This window comes from Martes martes (assembly GCF_963455335.1).
Source record: "Martes martes genome assembly, chromosome: 3".
Classification (NCBI taxonomy): Eukaryota; Metazoa; Chordata; class Mammalia; order Carnivora; family Mustelidae; genus Martes; species Martes martes.
Genome location: NC_137890.1, coordinates 154,160,284 through 154,182,288, shown reverse-complemented (window position 1 = coordinate 154,182,288; position 22,005 = coordinate 154,160,284). Strand labels below are relative to the sequence as shown.

At 50.8% G+C, this 22,005-nt stretch overlaps 1 protein-coding gene across 5 annotated transcripts in view; it reads left to right on the top strand.

The window, feature by feature from the left end:
• AGAP1 (ArfGAP with GTPase domain, ankyrin repeat and PH domain 1) overlaps positions 1-22,005 on the top strand; it is a gene marked incomplete at its 5' end in the record, with an annotated part of 507,381 nt that overhangs the window by 182,153 nt on the left and 303,223 nt on the right. For all 5 annotated transcript variants that reach the window (XM_080798886.1, XM_080798889.1, XM_080798885.1 and 2 more), the window contains 2 exons: positions 16,473-16,558; positions 19,374-19,515. In XM_080798886.1, coding sequence (XP_080655012.1) covers positions 16,473-16,558; positions 19,374-19,515 — 228 coding nt within the window. The remainder of the gene's footprint in view (positions 1-16,472; positions 16,559-19,373; positions 19,516-22,005) is intronic.

Genomic DNA, 22,005 nt, shown 5'->3' with positions numbered 1-22,005 from the left:
ATGATAATTTTTTAATGAGGATTATCTGCAAACCTTGAGATTACGAGCAGCCTGCTGGTAGTTTGGTTTAATAGATCAGGCACAAGTCCGGTCTTTTTCACATTCTCAAATCCTTTCAAATCCGCCTCTGGCCATGGAGACATCACTGACTTCTCGCTTCCTCCCCTGCCCTTCACTCTGTCCTCTCCTACGTAAGCCACGTAGAGGGCCAGGTGATACTGCCCAGAATAGGGGAGCGATCCTGAAATTATCCCTAGAGCCACAAAGAAACCATGAAAGAGCACGTTCTACTTTGTTTTGAACAAGGAAAAGAAGGCTGTAAAGTAAGAATGAGGAGGTCGTCATGTTTTTGGCATTGATAGAGCTGGCAGGACAGAATGTGTTTTTGAGTTGGTCGTTTGGAACTCAGAACGCATCTTCCCATGTTGTTGCAATTAGGTCAACAAGAAACCGAGGGCGTACTGAGAGCCGGGTACCTTCCAGAAAAGAGAAGAACCTTCTGTTGAGATAACTCTAGTTCAAGGCCGTGATTTACACCTGGCCGAAGGAGGCTCTGTGAGCACTCGGAGGAGGGCTTGCTGGCTTCTACCAGGAAGAGTGCCAGTTTCCCCCTGCAGCCCACAAATGCCCACTCTGGCCACGTGACACAGAGCCCCCAAATAGCACGGTGCATGCTGTTGACACAGCTGTTGCTTTCCCAAGACCTCTTCGGACATCACACGTTGCTACAAAACCATTTCTTTAATAGGAAAAAGGAGATGAGGGTCCCGAAAGTTTCACCTTTGGAATTATAGGTCATTTTTTCCTGGAGAAATTTTAATACCAAAGGTGTGTTTTAGAGCTTCAAATGCGCGACCTCTGTATTGCAAATGGAAAAGTGGTCATTGGAGAGTCCCCTGGTCTGTTGCTGCATCTGTCCCTGTCTCTGGCCTTGATTCTGTCATCTTGCTGGCACCTGGCTCCCATCTCAGGCAGTCTGAATGGCAGTAGAGCCATCCACCACTGGCCCTGCAGCGGCCTGCTCTGATCTGGAAACCACAGGGTACACATGCATTGTGTCAGCCTAGACTCTAGGTGACCACCTTCAAGGAGTTTACATAGAAAAGCAAGGATTTATGTAACTCGTGTGTGGGGAGCAGCTAAGAGGAGGGATTCCACTCTAGGAAACCCTGCTCATCCACGTAAGCTCCCGAGGAATGGTCTGTCCCATTTCTTACCACAGTGGGCTTTGTGCTCATCGAGGTCTCCCCACTTGGTGGCAGGCATTTCATTGGTGATCCTTCGTGTTCCCGGGAGATGGGGAGGAGAGTTGGCCGTTTCTGTAGCTCCAGCAGAAGATCAGACATCCGTCTGGTTGCCTGGCTGGAGTCTCATGCTCTTCTATATCGTCACTGATGGGGGCTCGTAATGCAGAGCTGTTCCGTGACATGCAGACCCGCTGTCTGGCCTTGCGCCCTGAGGACCCGCCCTGGCAGTGCCCTGGGTACCATTTGAACTCGCCCCTGTGCTGCTGCTGCCAAGTGGCTCTGACTTCCACGGCCCTGCTTTGGCTGTGGACCTTGGGCTTCTCAGGCATGTTTTCCTTCTTGAAGGACAGCAAACTTCGGAATGTTATGCATTTGTTTGGATCTTAAAGTATCAGTTCACAAAACTTTTTCTGCATCCCCCTCCTCACTGTTGTCTTAACTCACCACCCCTTCCTCCTGCTCAGGCTGTTTTACTGGTTCTAGGACGTGGGAGACCTCAGATACATGTGACCATGCCTTCGCTAGGTGAGAGGTTTTCTGTGGAAGGCAGCACAGAAAGGAAGAAATACTGGGTTGAAGCCAGCCTTGGGGTGAAGAGAGGAGAGGGTGAGGGTCACGCCATGCCTGGTGCAGAGGGGAGGGTGCAGGGAGGAAGGCAGGGGTTAGGAGAAACTCTCTGCGTGGCTGTGGGTCAAGGTGGAGAGACTGACATTCTGGAGGAAGCTGGGTATCATTTGAATGATGGAGCTTACCTGGCAGGTATGGCTGGTAAGAGATGCAGCGGTTGACATCGTCTGCAGAAAATGTTACCTCCTGGGACACCATGCTTACTGGACCAAGAACTCCAAGTGCCAACTCCCCTTTGGGGTCATGGACTTCGAGGACCAGGACTTGGTGATGAGGGAGGTCAAAGTTAGTAGAAGTGAAATAGGCCAAGTGGTAAAACTACATGGGAGAACCTGTGGTCAAATGAGAGTGCCCGGGTCTGTGACTGTGCAGGAGTCCCCTGTCTCTCCAGCCTAGGGGCAGAGGTCATGTGACCGTGTGGGAGTCCCCTGTCTCCAGCCTGGGGGCAGGACGTCCACAGGTAGTAGCCGCACCAGTCTCACCGGATGAGAAGGCTCGCCCAATCCTCTATGTGTGTGAGCATGCTTGCACACGTGTGGACCGTGCAGATCTACCACTGATCCTACAGATGACGGTTTCATAGCGTTCATGTGAATTCTCTGGTGACTGACCCAGGCCAGAAGTAAAAGCCAGAGTCAACCTCAGTATCGTGTTTCGTGCATCCTGGGTGGCTTCCTGGAGGCAGTGTGTTGAGAGACTCTGAGGAAGGGTCTAGTCTGGGCGGAATATGAAGTGTGATGAGTAGGCAGCAGAGGCCTGTCTTCTGCTCACACAGCCCCGTGGAGCAGCATGTGTGGCTGGCATTTGTTACCCTTTTCCTGAGACCCATTTTTTCCAAAGCTGTTTTGCTTATTTTTAAAAAATAACATCAGGGACAAAAGAAGAAAACAGCACTTGCTCTTTGAGGGCTGCTTGAGAAGTGGATGGCGTGGAGAGAGCGGGGTTGGGGGGCTTGGCGCACAGACTTGACCGGCTTGCAGCGTGCTCTTGTCTCTGTCCCCGGGGTTGGGGGGGTGGGGAGTGGGCCTGGACTGGTGTGGGGGGACATGGGGGACATGTGGACGAACTGTGCAAAACCACGTGTCGTGTAACCACGTAGCGTGGCAGGGGTGCGGGCCAGCTGCTCCGTGCGTCTTCCTTGCAGTCCAGGGAAGAAAGAGGCTTTGTTGGGGCAGGGGGATGGCTAATGTAGACATGCTCTGACAGGAGTTGGGGGGGGGTCCGGCCTCTGACAGGATGGGGACAGGGAGGAGTCCTCGGACAACCTCTGGAGGTTGGAATGGATTCACATCCCGACAGAAGGAACTGCAGGAACCTGTTGACCTCCACGCCCTCTACAGCCCCGTCAGGGGTGCTGGCTGCTCTTTAGTTCTGAGAAACCCTGGCCGCAGAGTGTGTTTGGGCTGTCCGGGCCCTGTGCCCTGGCGTGCCCTCCAGCTTGGGCAGGCGCCCGCCATGCACTAGGGAGCAATGCAAGCTGATCTAGTTCCAGAATGTTCCAGATGCAGGAGCTTCCTGCGCCGTGTGCAGGGTCAGGTTTAGCTGGAGAGGCAGTGACACACAGGCATGCATGCTCATGTGCGCACACACACACCACACATACACACACACACACACACACACACACCCGTGAGGACACCCCAGGGGCAGTCCTGTCTCCTGCCAGCACTTTGCAGGCTTGGAGCTGTGCAGCTCACGCTCTCTGCTCCCCTCAGGTGTGCTCACTGACCAAAGCTCCCTTTAGGATGGGGATAGAGACCTGGAGACAAAACCTGGATTCCTTCCAGTAAAGTAAATACACTGTTTCCACAGGACTGAAACAGTTACAGCGAGTCTCCAGAGGGAAGGTGGAAAACCGTAATGTGCAGGCATTGGCATGAGAAATGTCAAAGGGGAGACTGGGTCCAGCAGCGCCTGCCCCGCTCGGGCTGTGACTGCCCACAAGCTGGAAGAGTCACTGCATTTTTAAACATTTGTAAAAGTAAATAAACCGACCAAGAGGCACCCAGGGAGAAAGAAGAATATGGCCCATGGTGCCTAAACTACTCATTACTTGGTCCTTTAGTGACAGTTCGCAGACCCCACACTACAGTGTGTAGAAACAACATCAGCTCGTTAAAATGGATAGGATTTTTTGGTTTCTCCATAGGGTTGGATCTAACAGTGAGCAGCCTTTTTTAATTTCTTGAAGCAGATACCTGATTTACACTCAGGGAATAGTGAGTGAGCAGTTGTTTTATTTATTTATTTTTTGAGAGAGAGAGAGAGTGGGAGTGAGTTGGGGTAGAGAAACAGAGGGAGAGAGAGAACCTCAAGCAGGGCTACCCACTCAGCTTGGAGCCCGATGTGGGGCTCTATCCGGTGACACTGAGTTCATGACTGCGCTGAAATCAAGAGCTGGTCACTTAGCTGGCCTGAGCCACCCAGGCGCCCCATGAGTGAGCATTTCTGAAAGCCATTACTTTTTCCATATTTGATTCTAAGTTTGCGTATTTAAAAATAGAGTTTGTGCAACAGATTATTTTTTTAATGGAAATTTACTTTCATGTGGATTGCGCTAGTTGAGAACCATGAATCTGGGGACTGAGGGACCACTCGCCAGTGTGCCAGTAATTGAGTAACCCAGCGTCCGGCTTCTGTTTGGAGCTTGTGGTCGCACGCCCACTACCATTCTGGTGCTCTGGCCCCAACACCCGGGTCAGGCGCAGGTAGTGTCACTGGTCAGGGAAGCCTTGTTTCAGTATTCTGGGCGAGCCAGGTTCTTGGACCCCAGTTTGTAAAGCTCTTTGTAAGTTTACCTTTTTTGGTGCTTAAAATAAATGTGCAGAATACTAAATAAAACAACCATAAGTGTATTCTTTTCCCCCAAATAAACTAGTCCGAGACTAAGTATATTTCATTAAGTTCACCACACAAGTTATTTCAGGGACAGCAGTAGGTGCTGGAATGTTCAAGTCCAGCAACCGCCGTGGGCACTGGAATGTTTTCAATAAACAGTTCACTGATTTGCCTGTGAATCAGATTTTACTGAGGGGGGCCAGCGTTATATGACTGTTTCCTCAAGAATGCAGTTCTGGAACTGCCCCCCCCCCAATCTGCTCAGTGGGTTCTGGGGGCAGGTTCTGCACCTACTCTCGGTACCCTCCCCATCCCTGCCGCCCCGTTCGACACCAGGCCTGGCTCTTCTTGTCCTGTCCGCTGCCCTTGAAAACAAGCTGCATTCGGGCAGAGCTTCCCTCTGTTCCCTCTGTTGCCAGCACCAGCACTCTGCGTGGTACGGGGCAGGGCTTGCCAAACACGTGAATGGTGGTTCGGAAGGCCACGGTTAGGCAGACCCTCAGTGCCGAATTGGCAGGAAACACTTGGGAAAGGCTCACAGGTAGCAGCTCTCTTGCCTGTGCTGGGAAGAGCCAGATGGTGTCACCGGAGTGCAGATCAGATGCACTCTACCCCTTTACTGGTGTGGAAGCCTGGCTGGTGATGAGGCGCACACCTCGGGCTTGGGTAAGTATGGAGAGGCTGTTAGCAGAGACTTAGAGAACCTTCTCCGTGGAGCGGTTTCAGAAGCACTGTGGAAGCCTTACTATTTCATGAGCTGGTTTTTTTTTTTTTTTTCCATGAGCTGTTTTGACTTGGTCTCCTGGATCTTCCAGAACATGGGGAATTAGGACCGAATATTAGGCAAACTCTTGGTTTTTGTGTAGGAATGGGGGCAGTATTTTTTGCTTTCTTGTTGTGTCCTCCTGGATGTGCTCCCATGTCACTGCCTTTGCAGGTGGAGACTCTCCCGCTAAGTGTGAATTTGCATTTGGAAATTGCAAAATCATCCTTATAACGTAGCAGTCTCTAGCTGATTTCTGCCAGGCGCTTGTGACGTTTCAGAACCTGACGGGGAGCTGATGTGGGCCAGCTCCTGCCTGCTCACCTTGGTCACTTGAGTCAGGTGCTGTGATTACCTGAGTTTTCACATGAGGAAATGAATGCACCAGGAGGCACAGATACCATTGAGGTTTGGGCCCGGGGTTGATGTTGGTGGGTGTGAGCCCAGGATTTACGTTGGTGGGTGTGAGCCCAGGATTGACATTGGTGGGTGTGAACCCAGGGTTGATGTTGGTGGGTGTGAGCCCAGGATTGACCCTTGGCAGGCGGGGCTGTGTCTCTTTCCCTTCACTGCTGCCTGGAAGCACCACCACTCAGAATCATAACTTGACAGATCATCAGCTGGGCTCCAGGCACTTGGGAGGACCTTGGGCGGTCATGCGGTCTGAGTGCTGGGCTCTGCTGCTGACTACAGGGGTCTTGAGCCCTGGAACAGCTGCCAAGTTATTAGGGAGAATACTGAGTTCTGTGGGAGAGTTTAAGTGAGCTTTGAGGCTTTGGGTTCTAGCTTTGCAGAACAGTGTTAACAGGAAAATCCTGAGTGTATAGAAGCATGAGGAAGCCTTGGCTCCTGATCCCAGAGGTGGGACCCACACTGAGAGGCCTGGATGGGAAGCCATTCGCATGCAGAGGTCTCTTTCTGGACGGCATTCCCCTTATTTCAGGGGGGACCCCTGGATACCTTTGGGCTCTGTGGCCTCCCTGCCTGCCTGCCTGCTGGCATTGATGACAACACAGAGGATATGTTATTCTTTGCAGTTGCTCTATTAGAGATAATTTTGGGGGGGATAATAGTATTTGAAGCAATTTTTGGGGGGTGGGGGACACTCACGAAACTTAATGAGTGTGATATTGGGTCTATCAGTGGACGTTGAAAATTGGAGATTGGCTTGGATAAATCAGCCTACATACCTGCCCAGAGTTGCTTGGTTTATTTTAGTTTTTAAAAAGAGATGATTTGGGGGCACCTGGGTGGCTCAGAAGGTTAAGCATCTTCCTTGGGCTCAGGTCATGATCCCAGAATCCTGGGATCAAGTCCCGCATTGGGCTCCCTGCTCAGCGGGGAGCCACTTTCCACTCTGCCTGCCGCTCTGCCTGCTTGTGCACGCGTGCTCTCTCTCTCTCTCTGTCTCTCAAACAAATAAAATATTTAATAGAAAAAAAATGATTTGGAGGAGAGAACTTCCAGTAGGATTTATGTATTAAACTGCTGGTTTGCATATTCCTCACTAAGATGTGAAGAAATCCTGACTATTGAGCAACAAGCCACTTCCTCGGATGTTTCGTTTTCCAGCTTCTGTTTGAGCAGCCGTTTCCTCCGGCAGTCGTCTGGGACATCACAGTGCTCTCCACGGGCCATGGTCAGTGCTCCGGAGAGGCAGCCCCAAAGCTCTTTTGGGAACAGGGCCTGAGGCTCTTGGGTTCCAGTGTTATGTCTGCCTTTCTGTCCAGCTGGCTTTGGTTTTGTTGGCTGGATGTCAGGAAACCTGAACTGCATGAGTGACACTTAAAAAAAAGAAACAAAACATATATATATATATATGTATGTATCAGCCTGTTTGCTATTTCAAGGTACCCTTCCACGAAATAGGTCCACAAGTGTGGAAGTAAAAGGAATGGCCGGACTTTCATAACTTCATGTTGCATTAATCAAAGAGCTGCTCTCCTTCCATGGAATTGTTCAGACAGGGGCCCCCCGAGTCGTGGTAAGCCCTAAACGCACCATGACATCCCCAAGGCAGCGTGTGAACCGATTACTGTTGCCCCACTGACCGACATCACACAGAAAGCTGCCCCCATACACGTGCCCGGCTTGTCGGCCTTGAGAACGTGGGGCACGTCCTGTAGCCAGGTACTTGTCTGCATAGACTGTGGCTGGATTTCAGGTGCAGACACTCACAGGACAAGGGTTTTCAAAAGTCAAGTTCAAAGCCGCCACTCTGCTAACATTCCAAAAGGTGGGTTTCTGCGTTTATGTAGGAGTTTACCCGACGTGGCCAAATCCACGGGTTCTTGGTCTCATTTAGTGCATCACTTACTTGGTTCATTGTCACCTATGATTCACTCACCAAACCAATTATCTGTATTAAAAATGCTCGAATCAACTATTTTTAAAAGCCTTAAGCCTCACTGGAGGAAAGTTCTTTTGAGTAGCTTCGAAACCCTCCTGCCTGATAAGAAACCCCACCGTTGCTGGTGGGAGCAGTTTCCACCAGGGCCTGTGTTTTCTCTCCTTTAAAGTGGTTGAGAGTGTGTGTCACTGTTCCCTGGCACATCGTGTAGTCTTTTGATCTGCAGATTCAGATCTCTCTGCATTTCTGGAAAATTCCTTTGTATTTTCTCTCTCAAAAGGCTTGTCGTTTTTCAGGGGAGTTTGTTGTCAGCGACCCTGTTTACCCCCCGCCCCATCAGGCTCACCTGTCGTCCTGTCCACTCACTCCTGCCTCGGGTTTGTCTCCATGTTTCTGATCTCACCCGCTGTTTGTTTCAAGCCGTCCCTCTGTGTCAGACTCTCAGCTTGGAGCACTGTCTCTTCTGTTCCTGTTTTTCAGATTTTACTCATTTGTTCCAGAAGGTCGCCGTGGTTCTCCTTTTTCGGGGTTTGCACTTCATCTCCTATTTGAGATTCTCATCGCTGGCATTCTTGTTGTTTGGAAAGCCTGTTCTTAAATTGCATTAGAGATGGAAGCGCTTGTAAGGGATTTCCTTCTGCTTTTTGAGTTTTGTTTTCTTCTCCGTTGGCTCCTGTATTCTTTGTGCTCCCTTCCTCTCTCCCTTCTTGCCTCTTGCCGCCGCATCAGCACGCGGTGTCCTCACCATTTCTCTGCAGCACACCTCCTCTTTGGGCATTTGCCCACACCTTCTCTCTGATAAGACTGCTGCTGTCTTGACTCTGCTCTGGGGTCCCTCCGGGGTCGGCCACCAACACTGGCTGGGGCCACCAAGGAGGCTCCTCTCACTCATCCCAAGTCCGGTACAGGGTGTGGAGAGCCCCCTGCCATCTGGTTTCCTGCAGCAGGCGATAACCCCGGTCTTGAGTGTCCTGGAGCAGAGGGCTGGACTGCTCCGCTCACACTGCCGTTCTCCAGCCCCCAGTCATGCATGCAGATTCCCTGCAGGGACGTGCTTGGGCCACAGGACCTGAGGCTGGATGTTCTTTTCCTGGAGAATGACAGTCCAAATGCATCATCATGCCCTACCCATCCCTGTCCTCTGCCCTCTGAGGGAACTGCCTCCAAACCACAGGGATCTGCTTTTTGTCACAGGCTGGGCTCTGTTTCTCCTGTGAATTTGCGAATGCCCAAGTATGGGGTTCCCTTCACTTATGGGGTGGGGGTTGGAATACAGACTGTCATTCCCCAGTCTGGCATTTTCTTTGCTTCCAGAGGGTCGAGGATAAGGCTCTGCTGCCTTTACCCTCTTTCCCTTCGCCCTTTGGGGGCCGTTGTTAACCCCAGGGGGTGCGATTAGGGGCCCCGTCCAGTCCTGGAGTCTTCTTTTTATCCAAAGCCCACTGTGTTTGAGGATTTAGTCTGTGAAGCTTAATTCCTTTTCTCAGTGGATGATCAATTTTCTTCCTCCTGCTGTTTACTTTCCCTCCTTTGTTTTATTAGGAATAAAGGAAAGGAAATTGAATTATAGTGAAGTTCATATCTGCCATCTTAACCTGGAACTTTGACTTCTCTCCCGATCTTTGTTATTTTACTTAGATCTGGGTGAAGTGAACTCATTAGAGTTCTCGGGCTGCTGGAGAAAATAGCATGTTGAACCCTCATCTCACCGAGTCGTAACCCTGAGTGCTTCACCCGTGGGAGCACTTCGAGGTTGCTGCACATTAATCCTCTTTGCTGGTACAGTCTTACAGTTGTTACTGTTCCGGTTGGGTGGTTTTTTTCTTTTTTTTTAAACAATGTAAGTTTTTAAAAAAATTGGCAAAGGAGATGAAATCTGACTCTGTTAAATTTGTAAACTAATACATTACCGATGGGACTTTTTTCCCAGTGAAAAAAATAGTATGTGGTCCAAAATTCCTTTTAAATGTCACAATACAGAACTTCTCCAAAACCTCCTTATTAATAAGTTACCGACTTTGGTATTTTTGTCAGACTCAAAAGGGCAAAATTCAAAAGTTTCTGGCACATTCACAATTAATTTTTTTATATTCTCCTAGGGAGAAATGAATTCATAGTTTTTTTTCAATGTATCCCTCTCATTCCACTTGCCTTAAATAGGAAACAATAACATTTGCAGATACTCCGTTTTATCTAGTGGTTATGTGGAGAAGAACATTTTGGGCAAATGTTAGAAGGGTTCTCATGGCCAGCATTGTGCAGGGAGCGTAGGAGGCTCAGTCCCTGATGCGTGTCCTCACCTGAGCCACGGCTCGTGATCGCTGCCCAGTCCCATGGCCAGCTTGCCCCCAAGGGAAGCAGCGGGCCCAGCCACAGCTTCATCAGCTGCTAGGACAGTGCCCCTCCCCTCTTACAGAAAAAGGAAATAATATGCTGTACAAATCCAAATTGAAACTCAAATATAATTTTCATCCTTTGTCAGAGCATGAAAAAGTAAAGATGAAAATCCACAGTTAAAAAAAAAAAGGAAACAAAATGATAAGCAGGTTTCTTTTTAGTGATGATTTTGGAGCTGTGAGCAGAGCAAGGAAGAGGCTGGGTTCTCAGTCAGCCCCGTGGGTGCTGGGAACTTCCCCGAAGGCTGTGAGGCTCATCTGTGGACAGGGCGGCGTTGCGTGCACCTGTCCCAGCAGAGAGAAAGGCGGGCAGGGATCCGTGGGCACATCTGGGTTTGGGTCTCCTTCCTGCGGCGTGCTGGCAAGGGGGTTTCGGTCAGCGCCTGACCTTCTCTTCCTCCCCAGGAGATGGGGATGTCGGTGACGATGTTTGCCTCACCCGGTGTCGTGAGCAACAGCAGAGAGCACGTGGGGAGGACAGCGCTTTGTGAGCTCTTGAGGGTTCTAGGTCTGTTATTGGCCTTGCCTTCTCTTGCTCAGAGAAATGTTAACGACATATTAGTAGCTTTCAGTCCTATTCGCCAAAACGATAGAAACAGAAATGTCAAACATCTGTTGCAGTGCTCACTCCCAAGAATGCTTTTTTTTAAAAGGAAAATTAATTTGCTTTTTTTCCCCCTTAAAGCAGAATGACAACACAGATGAATGCTTAGCCCTCTGTGTGAGGATCGCCGTCCACAGCGGGTTGATCCCACCGACTGTGAGCTATGACAAGGAACGCACTTATTCTACTTAACCCAGCATCCCGACTTTAGAACTGGTTCCCAAGAATGAGACCGAGACTCAGGATAGTAACCTCGGCACCTTTAGAGGGTCTGATTACGGTTGGATGGTCAGAGACATTCTCCAGTCTTTCTGGAAGCTCTTTAGAAACCAGAACTGCCTTATCCTTCCTGGTGTGCCGTTCACAACACCTGCATGTCAGCATCCCTGTCCTTGTTAGGCGCACCCAGGTCCGCCTTTTACCCGTTTTGGGGGAGAAATGGAGACTTTGACTCCCTTCAGAATGCAAGCTCAAGTGCACACAAAGGTCAATAGGGGAGTTTCCTGGGAAGCTGGAAAACTTGCCTTTGGCTGAACTAGAAGTTGCACGTGAGGCTGAGTTCAGGCAGCAGAGCAGCCTATCTGTCTGTCTGCTGAGCGCCGAGTGTGATGCTGTTCCCCTCTGCTGGCCTCAGCGTGTCTTTGGAAGGAACTGACATAAGCTGAGAGGGACATCCATTTTCCATTCCCACAGGGATGTCATTCTGGGCCCTGGTGCTAGGGTCGAGCCAGCGGGCCTGCAGCTGCATGTGGGCCCTATGGCCCTGGGGTCGGCACAGCCCTGCCTGCTGTGCCCACCGCACCCCTGTACACAGGTGTGCTGGGCCAGCCAGTGCTGACGGTTTCCAAGACGAGGTCAGGTGTGGGGACACTTTCTAAAAGTAAAATCATTCCAGAAGTAATTTAATATTATGTAATAATAGCTGGCACAGAAGGTTGAATGCCATTCATGTAACAAATTTACATGTTGGCCACGGTGAAGACTGGGCACTGTGTGCTAGGAACACAAAGTCGGGGAGAATAGACCTGCAGGAAAACCATTGGAAATTGGATTATAAAATAGGCATCAAAAAAACCCTACATGAAAAGTGTGGTTGGATGCAGAGTTTGGTGGTGTCCTCTTAAATCTCAGGTATGCAAAGACCTAATGCTCAAGATGGACTGGACGCTTGCTTTGAAGTCATGAGCCATGGCCCCCACTGAAGCCAGGCCAGCTTGGCGCTTCACAGGCTGTCCTCCTGAGGCTCTCCCCTTTGCATTTCTAAACTGCAGAAAACGAGTTTTAAAGTCGTATTTTATTTACGTGCCAGACCATGTTTCTTCAGGACCCAGCAGCCCCATTCCAGTGGAGCCTGCTGGTGGTCAGTGGAGTTAATTTAGATATAACTCTTCTTAATTTCTTTCTTGTCACACCCTGGATGCTTCAGTACCTGGCCAAATTTTATCTAATTATTAAATCTTTGGGGTTCTTGGCAAATCCATAGGTGTATTTAATTTTTTACCTGTTATGTGTATAGTACCAGAAAAATCACATAAGCCAATTACAGGTGTCTAATATTAGTAATTGTAAGATATTGAAAAGACATGGTAATTATATACCTTGAGGGGAAATGTAAAGTGATTTTAGAATTGGGAGAGGCGTTCAGCGGTGGGAGAAAGGCTTACCCCTCCTTTTAGAGGTGATGTAAATTAGGTCTGGATCCTTTGCTGAGGTTACAGAGCTGGAGATTGTAGAGGAGTAAGAAAAGAGGTCATTGCTAACCTTCCTTGAGTTGAATACTGTGATTGAACCATCTGGAAGCAGAACTTGCCAGTAAGACTCCACAAATATGCTGGAAAGGAAGAAAGTGAAAGAATGGTGGTTAAATTCATCCAACAGTCTGTGGGTAAGACATGCGAGGTGGAGGTGCTCAGCCCTACACCATCCTTTTCCTGGAGGGCTGGGTGCTGACGCCTGCCCACCGGGCTTTTGCTCTCTGGACGGGGAGGGGAGCAATGATGCTGGTTTGGGAGCTCGGGTGGCCCCAGGGACAGGCTCCATTGCTCGCTCACCTCCTGCTTGGAGGCCACCCGGACTGGTGAGGAATCGGGTGTGTGTGGCCATTGTGCCCAGGGCAGGCTTGTGTGCCCTCTGGTGCTGGCGCATCAGGGAGCTCCTGGGCCAGCTGGCAGGGACTCAGGGTCCCAGGGCGACGAAGAAGGGCGGGGGCTCTGGGTCAGACCTGCACCGTGGTGCGGATCTTGCAGATTGTGGATTGCCATGGGGGCGGGCCTGCGGCCGAGGGCTGGTGTGAGGCAGCCAGGAAACTCCTGCAGAAGCCTGGATGATTTAACAGATACAGACAGTCAGGATGGAGAGAGTAAAGGAGGTTTCGAAATGTTCTGGGGATAAGCTAGGTGGAGAGAGAGAAAGTGCATGCGTGTGTGTGTGTGTGTGCGCGCGCATGTGAGCTCGTTCTAGGAGGGTCTTGAGGACCCAGACTGGGTACCAGTGTATTAGTTTGCTCGGGCTGCTGTAACTGAGGGCTACCAACAGGGGGCGCTCCAAACAATGCAGATTGATTCTCCCACCATTCCCGAGGCCAGAAGTCAGAGGTCTCGGCGTGGGTAGGGCTGATTCCCCCTGAGCCTGTGGGGGAGGATCTTTTCCAGGCCTCTCTCAGGCTTCTCATGGTTTGGGGGCATCTTCGGTGTTTCTTGGCGTATAAAGCTCCTGCATCCATCTTCATCAAAATTTCCCTTGTCCAGGGACTCCAGTCCCTGGATAAGGGGCCCATCCTACGCTAGTATGAGCTCATCTTAACTAATCACATCTGCAGTGAATTTATTAGCACATAAGATCCTTTTCTGATGTATTGGGCATGAAAACCTCAGCACATGAATTTGGGGTGGAAGGGACCCAGTTCCGCCCATAACAGAGGTAATGGTGGGCCACTGCACGAAATTAACATTGCTCTTTTAGGATGTGATAATTAGCAACTTAACAGATTGAGGAGCACTTAATGATTACTGGGGTTTTTAAAATACCTGCTGGACCAGCAGGGTTCCCACAGCCTCAGAGGGCCCCAGACCTCAGCCCTTCCCTCCGTTCTCCTGAGCACAGGCAGGACTGTGTTGCTGAAAGGACATTTGTGAGGTGCTGCCCAGACCGGTCCCTGCCACCGGAGGGCACAGCGGATGTGACATGTGAACTGCCTTGAAATCACTCAGCACCAGTATTTCTTGCAACGTGAGAGCTCTAAGTTCCACATCAGATCTCTCGACGGACGTGATCTGAAGTACTGTGCTCCCTCGGCTTCTCTGTAGTGGCTGTCACCCTCACTCAGTGCTGAGATCGACCCACGGGGAGGAATCGTGAGCTTGTACACAGATTCCCGTGGCTTTTCCCTTGTCCCCCTCAGTGTGACCCATCAGATCTCTACAAACAGGATGTGAGGGGAAAGGTTTTTCCCCAAGTAAAGAATAGATTTCCCATCTGACATTGGTTTTTCATGAGAAGTTGAATTCGATTCATTCTCGCCAAGACATAGAAGGTTTCCAGCATATCTCTCTCTCTTTTTTTTAAAGATTTTATTTATTTATTTGACAGAGAGATCACAAGTAGGCAGAGAGGCTGGCAGAGAGCGGGGAAGGGAGCAGGCTCCCTGCTGAGCAGATAGCCCCATGCGGGGCTCGATCCCAGGACCCCGGGACCATGACGTGAGCTGAAGGCAGAGGCTTAACCCACTGAGCCACCCAGGCGCCCCAAGCATCTCTCTTTTTTAAAGGTTTTAAAAAATTCGGAAGTGATCCTGATTGCTGTTGCAATAGCAATATAAGGAGGCTTATACACTAAGTGTATCTTTTGTAAAAGCAAGTGATAACTTTTGGCAGAAATTTTGAATAGCACTAGTAATCCTTGCGAGTGGTTGCTGCCCTTTGGGTGGGGCAGGGGCCCCATTTTATAGCAGGGAACACTGGGGTAGAGAGAGTTGAATAAGGACAGCGAAGTCCCTGTGGTGGCGTGTTGTGGCCCCGGGATCCGCACAGAGTGCCGGCCTGGCCTTGGCGTCTTGTGGCTGTGTCCCCATGGGGGCATGGGGACTCTGCTGGGCGCCCAGGGTTTCCTAGCTCATTTTACAATCATGGCAGCCCAGCAGGGACAGGGTGCTGTACTTTTCTCCTTACACGGAGTCCGTGATTCAGGGACCATAGATCATCTGCCCATCTTCCTACTAGTGCAGAAAGTGGGCCGAGCTTGTCTGGATCCAGCAAGCAAACATGCCGGTCTCTGTGCTCTGCCCGCAGTCTTTGATGGTGGCCTTGCGGGGGTCGGGGGGGTGCAGAAGGAGCATTGGTCTGTGCTGTTGGAATGTTGGAGAGTTGTCTTCGGTTTTTGTTATTGAGCAGACTGAACAGCAGATAGAGCGCGTGTGTTTTGCGGGCCCAGGAAGGAGAGGAGAGCAGGGGCGTGCATCTGCGTGTGTACAGATGCGGGCCCGCTTCAAAAGGTTGGTCCCCCGGCTGGCCTGCCACCGTGCGCATAGCAGGTGCCTGTCCGGAGCTGTTGGGGAGGCCCCGGGAGACAGAGGGCCCACTTGCATCCTCCGGCGCTGGTGGGGACGCTCTGCCCTCGTGGTTCTCTGGGGAGTGGTCGTCTGGGGCTCAGGTGGTGTTTCTGGAAGGCATCTGTGCCGAGGACAGAATGAGAGCAGGTGCTGATGCATTCCTTTCTCAGAAACAATTCAGAACCCTGGTGAGGACTCAAAGCCCAGAATCTTGAAAGTGCTTTGTCTTTGGAGGTGGCCGAGGGAACCAGAAGTGGACATCCTTCCCACGTCCAGGAGAAGCCTGGTGGGGTGGTCCGGGGTGCTACGAGGAGGTGCACAGGACAGTTGCATGTCCCTCCCCAGCTAGGCGTGTGCAGGGCCGAGATGAGGAGGGCCAGCCCCCCTTCCTGTGTGCGCGCGCGTGCGCGCGCACACACAGACACACACAGCATCCCAGCAGGGTCCCTGGTGGTTTCTTGCTAACACGGTGTGCTCTCTAACCCCCCCCTCGCCAGCCAGCTGCCCCACTCTGTCTCGACTTGTACGAGAGGCCATCCGTAGTTCTGTCTAACACGTGTGTGCTAGTCGAGCGTCCTCCCCGTGCTCGTGCCCCGTGAATACGGAAACACCATTCCCATGATGTTCTGTGTTTTCCTTTCAAAAAACTGGGTTTCTCTTGAGGAGAATACAGGTTCTCAGCCCTTGAATTTATCAAAATGTTGTAGATTAGGTACCTGTTGAACATGAAAAATTCGTTTCAGTTTTGCGAACCCAACAAGAGAATGCTAATTCCTGTGCTGTTTCTGAACTCTGCATCAATGTGTTCCCAGGGAGAGCGAATTCCCGAATTTACAAACAAAGCCAACAATCAAATGCTTCCCTTCTCAGCCACGGGTGACCCCGGCATTGCCTGGGAGGCTGTGGACATGGGTCCTTAATGACAAATACTTAAAATCTGAGTTCAGTACTTTTAAAATCCAGTGGTTGCTGGTCCTAAATACTGAGAGTTGCCTCCCGAGCGACAGCCTAGGGTGTATTTTTCCACAAGCGAAGCCCACGTCTGTTTGCCGTCCTCACACCCTGTCTTTCCTCTGTAACGAGATGTTTTGTGTGTGGCAGGTGGCAGGTTCAAGAAAGAGATCGTTGTTGATGGACAGAGCTACCTGCTGCTGATTAGAGATGAAGGGGGCCCCCCAGAGGCGCAGGTGAGTACTACAAGCAAAAAAATGGTAAGCAGCCTCTCTCCTTTGCTCCCTTGTTTAAGGTTCTGGTTCAACAGGTGGCTCTAGAAATCCGTCAGGTGTGTGCAAGAAAGGTGACTAGAGACCCCATGAACACGTTCTGTCTAATAAACTAATTCTGTTGCTCCTTCAGACGCAATCCTGGAGGGAGGTTAGGTCTGTGTGGCTGGTTTTCACTTTGTGTTTTTAAGATGGAAGGAACAGCAGAATTTGCACTGATTTGTCGACTGTTGATGTGACATCTGGAAATGTCCATAGTCCTCTACCATTCTCTGTCTGTGGTTTATTCCCTAGAGCAGCAGGATGATTGAGAAAGTTGCTGGTCTAAAGTCTGGAAATCCAGTGGGGGCTGCCATGCTGCTTTCCGGCCTTCTTGGTGCAGGTTAACCCTACTGAAAACCAGTGTGCGGTATGGTGTGGTTTCCTTGGAGGTTCCCTCGAGGCTGGGCGTCCTGGAAATCAAAAAGCTTTGATGTGGAAAACTTTTCCTTGGTGTTTACTCAATCTCCAGTTTATTATTTTACTTATGTAATAATTTACTAGCCAAGCACATATTACGACCTGAATCCAGTCAGCAGCGAGCAAACGCCTGCCCTGTGTGGGTTCGCTTCTGTCATCCTTGAGACGACCCCAGGGAGCATGCTCTTAGGAGTCCTGTCTTCACGGAGGACCCTGATGCCATGACATCTTGGCCGGGGTGGACGTGCTGGAGGGGCACAGACCGGGGGATGGAACCAGGACCCCCCGGAGATCTCTGTCTTGGCCTCTGGCCATGAGACTGTGTTGACCAGTCCTTTCTTCTAGCTGTACTTTGTTCAGGAGCCTTCTTTAGCTCAGAAGCCTTCTTTAGCCCAGGAGCGTGCCCTAGTTAAAGATTTCTGCCATGGGGGGATATCAGCAAAAAGCCTTTCAAAATTAGGGACAGGATTTTGTACAAAATTAGGCAGAGTGTGTTTGAATATCTGGGGCTGCGGGGCATATCTGTTTTCCCGTTACCCTTCTCAGGCACGTGGAAGCCTGATCTTTGTTTTCATTGTTCCAGAATAGTTCATGCACCTCACCTAAGAGAACAGCTTCATGAACAGGATTGTAAGGCTTCTTTGTGGCTACTAGTGTCCTCTTAGGTTTGTGGAAAACCTGCTGGTTCACCGGCTTTTTGTGTGTAGCAGTTGGTGGGAGCAGCCACTGGGATGGGTGAGGGCTGGTTATGGAGTGCTCACCACCTCCTAGGTGCTGGGGCAGCCCGGCCATGACCACGGGAGAGTGGGATGTGGCTTGCTTTTCCTCTGCATGGGGGCTCACACAGCCTTGCTCCGGTCCTGGAGGACCACGAGAGCTCTCCGGGCGCTTGTGCTCGTGCGTGTAGGGAAGCTTCACTGCACTCTCAGAAGAGAAAGGGAAAGCATACCTCGAGGTGGAGAAAGGGAAAAGGAGAAGCCCCTGGCCCCCTGGGTCCTGGGCCCTTTGCAGGGGCATCAGGCCTGTCCCAGGATTCATTCTTAACAAGATCCTGGTCTCATTTAATTCTGCTGTTATCTTTTGGACTTCGTCTTTATTTAAATTTTATCATGTAGAATTTTCACTTACAACGGAATCACTTTTCTGTTGCAAGTCAGAGCTTACCCCACAAAAAAATTCCCCCAGATGTATCAGAGCTGATGCCTAGGCCGGTAAAAGCTTACCTAGGAACTGTGGCTTCACAGAGAAAGTAAACAGGATTAATATTATTTTTCATTTTCATGTGGAAAGAGGAGGATCTTAGGTGGCAAATTGGCCTGCTCTGGATTCTGCTGTTGCAACCATGTGTGACGCTGGGGGGCTGAGCATCCAGGGCCCCTGTTCACTAGGCTCCAACCTTACGAGTGGTTTAAGTACTGAGTGGGCCAGTACATGCCTGGCTGTAATCACTTGCCCTAAGTAGATGTGATGGAGGCTTCACCTGGATGCAGGTAAAACAGGAACAAAATGGCAAGAGTCAGGCTGTTAGGGGATTTTAATGTTTTTCCCTGATTTTTGCTCATTTTCTTGATTAGCTTTGTGTATTTCTCTAACCATGGTTTATCATATCCTCAGAGGGGGCTTTCAGAATTCACTGGCAGGGGCGCCTGGCTGGCTCATTTGGTGGAACACACGACTATTGATCTTGGAGTTGTGAGTTTGAGCCCCACGTTGGGTGTAGAGATTACTTAAAAAAAAAAAAAAAAAGGATTCAGTGGCAGCTGATATTTTCAGTAGAAAGACCTCTTCTTGTGAGAAGGAGTGGGCCACAGCCTGGGTAGAGGATTTCTGAGAGGCCACGGGAGCCCGGAGAGGAACCCCCCCCATTTCAGAGGGGTCCAGCCAGGCTCCTGGGGGTCCTGCGGAAGGGAGTTGGTATGAAACAAAGCTCCAGCATCACTGTCAGCACCTGTCTTCCGATTTGGGGAGGCTCTTCTGTGAGCCTGGGTTTGCCTTGTGTTTGTGGGATGTGGCTGGCTGGATCGGGGGCAGAGGGTAGACGTGCCCAATGGCAAGCACGTGCAGGTTGTGTTTCTGGGAGCCCAGGGTGGCCTGGGTGGGAAGGGGGCGAAGGTCCCCTTCCAGATGTGTCACGAGGAGGATGTTAGTGACACCACAGCCATGTGTTACAGCCGAAGTCAGGCATCCATTGGACTTGGCCCGCGTGAGGGGAGTGCTCGCCACGCACCCTGTCCTCACAAAGACGCCGTCCCCACCCTTCCTCTCCGACAGACAGCCTTGTCACTCAGCTTCCCTTCTCTCTGCCCTCTTTTCTCCCTAGTTTGCCATGTGGGTGGACGCTGTGATATTTGTCTTCAGCTTAGAGGATGAGATAAGCTTCCAGACCGTTTACCACTACTACAGTCGGATGGCCAACTATCGGAACACGAGCGAGATCCCTCTGGTTCTGGTGGGGACCCAGGGTGAGTGCCGCCCGCGTGCAGCTTGGGGGTGAAGGACCCCGGCAGTTGAACAGTGAGTGGACTCAGGGCCTGTGGTTTTGGCGTGGAGGAATTTGAAAATGGTGTAAAGAAGAAATAATTTCCTCCTGAAGGCTTTTTCTGTGAGAATCCAGGAAACTGAAATTGTCCCATTTCCTGATTTGATTCTATGGAGAAATCACTCAGTCAGCACCTTCAGAGCAAAATCCTCTCCAAGTGCTCTCAAGAAAACAAAATCTATTTTCTTGTCGTGGGATCTCTTAATTCTTTTGGGTATGTCAGATAGTGGATAAGCAATTTAAAAGCGTATTGATTTTAACTTTTGGTACATCTTTAAAATACTACTGATTTCTTATACGCAGCAGAGTTTTGTTTTATTTTGCTCTCTTTGTTAATGTGTTATGATCTTTGTGTAATTTTTCACCTGGCAGGTACCTCAGTGTCTGGAATTACCTGTAAGAGTGCATTTCTTGTCTTCCGCTAGGCCACTTAACACTTGGTCTCTTGCAAAGTGACAGCCCTGAAGTGTCCTTGTTCTCGATCAGATTTACTGATGGACTGATGTCCACCGTCTGGATCTTAAGGCCACATAGAATGTTTTTAAAAATCAGATGCAGGTTGACTTTAAAGCTGCTTGGTCAGCAGCACGGGTAACTTAAAAATGATCATGTCAAGACAAACTGGATTATGCCTTCATTTTGTTGTTGTCGCTGTTCATGTGCTATGTCTGTCAATTCCTTTAGAGCGTCCACATCTGGTCTGCCTTTCCATGCCCTGATGTGAGACTTTTCTAAACGAGAAACTGGCTATGGGGCAACAGGGACAGACGGCCAGCTGTGTGCATGGTGCGGGGTCTCCTGTGCCAAAAGGGAGCTCAGGTGAGGAAGCAGCTGCCCTGCCACGGAGCCGCGTGGACCAGCCCCAGCGTGGGCCGGTGTGTCTCATGAGAACGGAAGTGGCATGTGATCCACGGAAAGCATCATCTCCGTGTGCTAGATATAAAATGTTCGAGTCGGGTTGTCGTGGGGAGCACCCCCACCCTCTTTTAGGGAACGTGTAATGGCCAGGGGTCTCAGGACTGAAGCCTGGGAGCTAGTGGCAGGTGGATTCCACCTACAACCAGATGGGAAAGAGGTTCTTTATGCCCAGGGCGCCCTCTAGTGGCCCCCGGGAAACCAGGGCGGGCCCTTGGGAAGCCCTGGGTTCTTGCTCTAATTCACCGAACCGGCCTATTGGAATGGGGCCTCTTGAAAAATCTGTGTTTTGTGGTGGGTGGCAGGATCTCCAGCAGGTCTGCTGAGAGCTGCCCTGAGGCTGGAGCGAGTCCTGCGGGCCAGCCCAGGGCATTTCTGAGCAAAGTCAGACACGGGGTGCAACAGTCCCCTCGGCGGCTGAGTTCAGGGCTTTGAATCTTAGACTCACAAGGCCTTTTTTCTGTGGACTTACTGTGCTGGGTGCAGGGACTTCCTCGGTCTGAGCAGGGAGGCGATACGTGATCCACTTGGGGTCTTGTCGTCTTAGACAACTGTGGTTTCGGTAGTAGAGGGTGGAGTGTCTGGTCCTGGGGGTGGGGGCTGGCCAGCCCTGGCATCAGAGCGTCCTGTCTCCGTGACCTGGACTGCTGCCTGCCCGGGCTCTGGCTGGGGTGCAGTGCAGGAGCTCCTGTGAGGCCCCTGAGGCACCCGAGGGCACGTGAATGAATGTACTACAAGCGGTCACTTCGTTCTCTTTGTTAGATCCCGACAGACAGCTTTACTAGGTCCTGGCTGGGGTTCTAGAAGCGCGCCTCTCTGTTCCCTTCCCTGGAGATGAGCGTTGCTCTCCGTGTCCTACCACAGCTGTGGGAAGGCAGAACCATGCCTCCCCCCAGGATGGCCCACGTGTTTATAGAGGAAGCCTGTGGAAGGCTCCATAAGACTCCGGGGAAGCCCCAGTGTGGTCCCCGAGGGGAAGAACCCACCCCTTTTTCTTCCTACTGGTCTCCTCAGCATTTGTGTGGAAAGGCCTCAGGCGAGTGAGCACCTGAGCCAGGGAGCGTGGGTGGAGGGTGGATGCTGGCAGTCTCCTCACGTTCACATTTGTCTGTGGGGCTTTGTTCATATGTCAGCACTGCCCCATCCCGAATGAACAGGACATGTTACCAAGTAGGGACATTCCTCACCTGAGGGGTCCTCTTGGTCAGACCTCTCATTTCCAGAGTGCCCTAGAAACCCCTGTGGCAAGAGGGTAGAGTGACTGTAGGCTTCTAGAGGGTTCTGCTCTTAGGTATTTGTTCACTGCTTGCAGCCTTGCTTTCTGTGAAGCCTGCGTATGCCTGGTACTTTTTTTTTTTTTTTAAGATTTTATTTATTTATTTGACAGTCAGAAATCACAAGTAGGCAGAGAAGCAGTCAGAGAGAGAGAGAGAGGAGGAAGCAGGCTCCCTGCCGAGCAGAGAGCCCGACATGGGGCTCGATCCCAAGACCCTGGGAT